Source organism: Quercus suber, unplaced genomic scaffold, assembly GCF_002906115.3.
Source record: "Quercus suber isolate HL8 unplaced genomic scaffold, Cork oak 2.0 scaffold_8, whole genome shotgun sequence".
Classification (NCBI taxonomy): domain Eukaryota; kingdom Viridiplantae; phylum Streptophyta; class Magnoliopsida; order Fagales; family Fagaceae; genus Quercus; species Quercus suber.
The window spans coordinates 550,427-557,313 of NW_027069474.1; the positions used below are offsets into that span (position 1 = coordinate 550,427).

General features: G+C 37.9%; 1 protein-coding gene across 1 annotated transcript; it reads left to right on the top strand.

Annotated features, from left to right (window-relative positions):
• Positions 1 to 520: 520 nt before the first annotated feature.
• On the top strand, positions 521 to 2,385 carry LOC112036575 (uncharacterized). Its single transcript, XM_024069418.2, has one exon. The coding sequence runs from the start codon at positions 711 to 713 to the stop codon at positions 2,028 to 2,030; it is 1,320 nt and encodes a 439-aa protein (XP_023925186.1). The 5' UTR covers positions 521 to 710; the 3' UTR covers positions 2,031 to 2,385.
• The last annotated feature ends 4,502 nt before the right edge of the window (positions 2,386 to 6,887 follow it).

A 6,887-nucleotide genomic window follows, 5' to 3' on the forward strand; every position in this document is an offset into this window, starting at 1 on the left:
TGATGACAATGTCCTCACTGGTTGCGGCAGGCACTTTTCTCAGTTAAATATTTTGCACTAGTTTGTGAGACTAATGCATGGTTTTTTTTTTTTTTTGGAGCCTTTGGTTATATATTTGCTGAAATATTAAAATAACTACATTGATATGAGTGCTTAAAGGTCTATTTCATGATAATTGGTGTCTAAAATATCAATCTAATTGTTTCTTCTAAAAAAAAATAAATTAATTGGTTTTTGCTATAAACAAGAGTATTAATTTTAGTGAGTTTTAGTTGGTTCAATTGATAAAGTTTCTGATTGTTGAATAAAAAATTTAAGATTCAATTACCGTCTAACAAAAAATTAATCAGTATTTTGATCCGATAATAAAGGGATATCATAAAAAAAATGGAAACATAAATTGAAGCTCTTAAAAAAAAAAAAAAAAAAAATTACTACCCTTGCATCTTTTGTTTTGTTTTGTTTTTTTTGGGGTTCGGATGGATTTGATCCACATCTTTTATTTGAGTACGAACAACTGAGTAAAGGAGTTAGACCGGATTGTACACTTTTTAGCAGTTGAGCTCACCAGATCCAAAAACTGTAACGATTAACGTTATATTTATATCTCTCCATTTCCCTTCCCTGCTCCCGCATCTTCGCTCTTACCGAATTTCACTCACTTCTCACACTCTCTCTCTCACACACACACACACACACACACACACACAATGGACTACCATTCAAACCACCGCGCTACTCGCTCTCCCTCCTCCTCCGCCTCCTCCACCTCCTCTTACACTCCAAACCCTCCCACCACAACCACCACCACTACCACAACTACCACTACCACTGCCACGGCCGCCTCTGACCCGATGCACTCCTGGTGGGAATCCGTATCCAAAGCCCGTTCTCGAATCCACGCTCTCTCTTCTCTCCTCTCCAATTCCTCCCCTTCCTCCTCTTCCTTCTCCTTCTCTTCCCTCGCCGACTCCGACCGCCCTGCCCTCTCCCTCCTCTCCTCCCCCACCGCCTACTCCCTCATCTCCTCCGCCCTCTCCTCCCCTCTCTCCGGATCCGGATCCGACCCGCTCTGCCAATGGCTCTACGACACCTACCTCTCCTCCGACCCTCACTTGCAACTCGTCGTCCTTTCCTTCCTCCCTCTCATCTCCGCCCTCTACCTCTCTCGCATCCACTCCGACGACTCTCTTTCCCTCCCTTCCCTCGCCGGATTCGAAGCCGTACTCCTCGCTCTCTACGCTTCCGAAACCAAATCCCGCAACGGAAAGCCGATTCTCATCCAAATCCCTGACCTCTCTCAGCCCTCGCTCTACCACACTCCTCGCCGCACCACCCCCGCCGCCGCTAACAATCGGCCTTCCGTTGGAATTTTGTCGCTGCCTTTAGAGCCGCAGATCGCCGTTAAATCTACGAAACGAGCTTGCATCGTCGGCGTCGCTCTCGATTGCTATTACAAGCAGATCTCGCAGATGCCGAGTTGGTCTAAGCTCGAATTTTGCCGATCCGTCGCTGCCTGGGCCGGCCAGGACTGTCCTTGTAAAAGAGAGTTCGACGACGAATTCGAAAACTGCACGTCGTTTTCGGATTCTAGAGCAGTCGAGAATGGATGTGAGATTGAGATTGAAGGTGTGGTTGAAGAGATGAACAAATTAGGGATCCAGAAATACAAGGCTGATGGTAACGATGATGAAAATTCTGAAAAACCTAAGGGGATTAGAATTCCGTTACCTTGGGAGCTATTGCAACCGGCATTGAGGATTTTAGGGCATTGCTTGTTGGCTCCGTTGAATCCACAAGAAGTAAAGGATGAAGCCGCGGTGGCCGTGAGGTGTTTATACGCCAGAGCTTCTCATGATCTGCTTCCGCAGGCGATCTTAGCCACGAGGAGCCTTATTCAGCTTGATAAGAGGGCGCGCGCGGCTGCTAAGGTGGAGGCAGAAGCAGCAGCAGCTGCAGCAAATGCATCTTCGAATTCCAACACTCCAAGCAAGGCTAAGAAACCGGAAATCCTATTGGTTTCCAAGTGATTGGGAAGGTCGCAGTTTTGCAGGTAACGGTTGTTGTTGTTGTTTTTGTTGTTGTACAGTTAAAAGTTGAAGCAGTCGAAAATTTAATTTATGTAGGTTATTGCTGTATGCCAATATATATTAGTGTTTGTAGTTCTCAGTGATTGTTTCTTTGTAAGTTTTAAAAAGTTTATTTATGGATTGACAGTTATAAAGGATTCAGGTCTTGTTGTGTACTTTTGTATTTTTTTATTTGAGGAATTTTGGAGAAATGGTTTGTAACACGGACGCTTGTATGGCGTGTGATTTCTCTTTTGAATTGGTTGTTGTATAGTTAAGAATGCTTGTTGTAATGTGAACGATGCATTATGTGTCTCTTCGTGATCTTCATTTGTTCGGTAGGTTACAGTTTATACAAAAAACTGCTAGTATAAATGCCTTTTCTTGTAATGATTAGCGAGATGAGATAAGAGTGCATTCATTCTTGAGCACTGTATATCTTATTTCTTCAGCTTCTAGTGGAATTTTATTTCATTTCTTGTTCAGTTAAATTATGCCTTGTATGTACTTTGGGTAGCTAAAGTTTAAGTTTGACAATGAATAACTTTATATTGTGAACCAAAACAATACCATTTGAAATAAATCTTTTTACAATCTGAACAGGACAGTTTTGTAAGAAATAGATTGATGATTGGTTTGGCAGCTTTTTCAAAGATAATGCATTTTCAATTGCATACACCCTAGTCTAATACTGACGTTGGTGATACTGGTATTTGCAACATAATATGTTCATCTTGAAGCGTCAGTTCACAATATTTTAGCTATATTGATTGATGGTAAGATTTTGTTGTGATTGAAATTTGCTTATGTCATGGAATTGTGGAAGAATAATATTCTTCACTCTAAAGAATCGGCCTTGTCTATTGACGAAAATCAACTTATGTAAAAGTCTTAACCCGTAGATGGTTCTGTGTTTTAACATTGTTCATTAGCCTCCAGCCCCTCCATTGATTGAATTGGGAACCTTAGAATTTTTGGTGTTAGAGTGCATGGAATCTTATGTGCCTACATGTACCTTAGGCTAACACTTTGTTACTTGAGGTTTCTAGGTTGTAGTGAGTTATAACTTTTAATTGCATGTTTATCACTTATATTTGGTTTACAAATTGATAATATGTTTCTTATCTAGATCTCTTTTGTTTGTTAGAACACTATGGTTTCAAAAGTTGTAATCACTGTGGTAGTTATGGTTCCCTAATTAGTAGTTTTTGTAGGGTAGGCTATTGGTACTTGACTAGTAGCTTTTCCCATCCACATTATGAGTGCATGGAAATAATGAATATGTGAATCGTGGATTATAAGAGGTTGATGTGCTAATAGGGCTATTCTTTTATATTGTAATTTTGAAATGGTTTCAAATGTCTAGATATGCATTATGAGTTCATGTAGGTGGGAGAAGCGGTAGAGCTATCTCTCAATCTCTCCCACTTATTTATCTGCATTCTGCTCTAACTTTACTGTTCAGTTAATTTTGAGAATTATATTCATGATTTTGAGAATTATAGAAAGAATTCCATCTTGAATAGAATTATCAACAGCTCATAGTAATAAGGCAATCAACCAAGCAAAAGCAAACATCTAATCCCAAAATCCTCAAACCTTAGAAATCAAATTGTCCACATGGTTTTTGAAGTCCTCAACCAACATTTTTCCATCAAGTCCTTACTACCTCATCCTAGTACACCAAATAATATACATTCAATTAGAAAAGAACATGTATACTGTAACCAACCACTTTAATAGCAGAAAGAATTACATAACTTCTAAAACTTCAAATGAAGATCACTAAGAGACATAATGCGTTATTCACATTATTTAAATGTTTTTTGATAAATCAATGGTTTGGAGTGGGGGGATTAGAACCATAGATATCTCCGTTGATAATTCAAATGTTTAGATATGCATTATGGGTTCCAATAGGTGGGAGAAGCGGCAGAGCTATCTCTCATTGTCTCCCCCCTATTTATCAGCACTAACTTTATTTTTCAGTTAATTTTGATTCAGGTATAACTTGAGCACCTAAGATCTAATTTTTCTTGCTGTTTGGTTCATTAATTTTTTTGGTTTTAATTGATGACAATATTAAATCCTTCTCCTATAAAACCTAGCATTTACTGCCAAACCCTTTTCCATTACACAGTTGATATTTAAAGTATAGTAGCTTTCTTTGGACTGAAAACATTTTTCAACTTCTCACAATATGATGACTACTGGAGCTGGGTATCTCAGGATAACATGGGGTATAATGATTGCGAGATTGTGGGTGATTAGAACCTGTTGTTTAGTGGATGTTGACAAGTAATTTTCTTAGTTATTGTGGGTTGTTTAGGTGTACATGGAAATGTAGGAAACTTCAACTTTAGCTTATAGGAGCTAAAAGTAGAAGCTGCCTCTTGTAGAGAAATATGGCAATGATGTCACTGTGTGGGTTAATAAGCAGAACCACAGTAGGGTGGTGGTGGAGGTTTACTCACATGATTCTAGCTCTATAGGTCGTTGGGGTGGATTCCCCTATCAGTTACTGAGTAGGCTGATTATTTGGCTATTATAGGTGCTCAATCAACTTCTCATTTTTATAAATTTTTAGGAATAAGGCTTGCCTAAGTTTTCCCCTCTTGTTGATATGTTCTAAGTTTTGATTTTGGTCATCTAGTTGTTTTTTTGTTTGTTTGTTCATTGTGTTTTTTCTTTTATGGGTTGTCTTTTATCTACCTTTTCTCTTTTGGAGATCTCTACCCGATCCCTTGTATCTTTCTCTCAATATTTATTTTTATTTTCCTTTGAAAAAGGAAAAAGTTCTATAGCCTTCCCTAGATATTGGAGCAATTGGACAAAAGTTACAAGAGTAGGGTACCCCCTTCAATTGATAAGAGTGGGCATACTAGGCATTGGGAGCTACCTATGGTTTGAAATGGTGGTTTTCTAGTAAGCTGTTGGGAGAGGAGAGGAAGAGCCTAGCTTTGTTTGGATATGGCCTTGTGGCACGAGTAGTTTTTGGGTAAGTAATATTTTTAAGATTAAAGGCAGATGCTTGTGGTGGCATGAGTGTTTTACTGCTTAGATGTGGCATGAAGTGGTGCTGGTGCTAGGTTAACCATAGTGGTATCAAAACAGTAGAAGTTAGGGGTTATTATGCCACAATTTGTTTTTTGGTTTGATGGCGGCCATCTTAAAATTTTGTCCAGAAGAACATGCTCCCTGTTAGAGTTTGTAACTTTTGAAATGTCCCCATAACTCCACTGGCTAGTCATAAGAGTTAGCCCAATTTCATACCTTTTTATGTAATCAGTTTTTTCACAACCTTTATATTGAGTTGTATTTTAAAGTAAGTTCGTTTTTGGCATCCTTTGTTTTCTCAATAACCATGTTTTCTACAGAAAGTTATATTAGTTGCAAACATTCAGCTTGAGGTGGTTTTGTTTGGTTGGCCAAATTTTAAACAATTCATTTTTAGAAACTTCTATTTATTATTCAATTACCCCATGTTGCTTTGTGTGAAAGGTGGCAAAATACAATTAAGAGGTGGAATATATCTGCATTATAGCTGTAGTATGGAACAACTGTCCCTGTGATGTTACCCTGAATATCGGCCTTTGGCATGCATTGGTTTGCAGTGATTCCGATGGTTGGCAAATTAAGATCATTTTATTTGGTCTTTGGGATTTCTCATCGGGGGATATGCAGAATACTATAGATATCTTGATGCTGGCCATCAAAGGTGGCTATAAAGACTTGGTGTTATTGCTCATAAGTTAGATCAAGTTTTATTTTTTATGAATTTTACTTATTGTCGAAATATAAAGTGGGAGGAGGAAAAAGAGAGCGGTACTTATTTCACACCTGTGCTTAAAAACACAGTATACTGTGTTTTTATAAACTGAAAACGTGACTTTAAACCACGTTTTCAGTTATAAAATTAAAAACTCAAGTGTGTGTAACACACTGTGTACAAGAGTGTTTTTCCAATTACGGAATATTTTTATACGTGTGCTTTGTTATAACTGATCAGTCAGTTGTAATCTCTTTTATGGTAGAAAGGCAGTGATGGTAAGGTTAAGTCAAAGTTTAAATCTGAGGCTAAATTACAACTTAAACTCTTACAGTCATTAAGTTTGGTTTGTTTTCATTTTCTTCTTTTAGTTTCAATTGTTTTCATTACAATCTTTTAACTTACATCTGTTTTCCACTTGGTGTTTCCATTTTCGTGGCTACCGTAACACTTTTCCATTTGATACTTCCATTCCATCCATTTTCAATTAAGTGGGCTACCCCAAAAAGCTCCTTCGGCAAAGGAAAAAACAAAACAATGTAAATTAGAGAATGAAAGATGAAACAAAATAAAAAGGTGGGAGGATTGGATTGAGCCATTGACACAATCACCTAGTATATGATCAATTTAGGATACGATGAATGTCAATTACTGCTATTTTAAACCTGATTCATTATATTATTACGAGAAATCTTGATTACAAGTGTTCAAATCTGGATCATAAGAATTGTATTGCAAGAGGATGACTTGATTATCATCTTTTTGTTTTTGTTTTTTTGGCATGCCCCTATCTTTTCTAGTGGCATACAAGATTCTTGAATAGTGATTTGTTTTGCGGAGGACGGAAATGACAAGCACTGTTATTAAATTTTGTTTTAGATTATGAAGCACTGTAATTAAATAGAAACAGAAGAGGAACACTACCTTCATCTTCCCTCATTAGAGCAGTGAAACAAAACTAGGAATAGAGATTGGAATCCTTCCCAGTTCCACAACATAAGAGGCCCAAGCCCAATTAAGAATTGAGTGAGCCGAAACGTTACTTCTCT

What these genes read in the sequence shown, in the direction of transcription:
- LOC112036575 (XM_024069418.2), top strand. Translation starts at nt 711, where the DNA reads ATGGACTACCATTCAAACCACCGCGCTACTCGCTCTCCCTCCTCCTCC.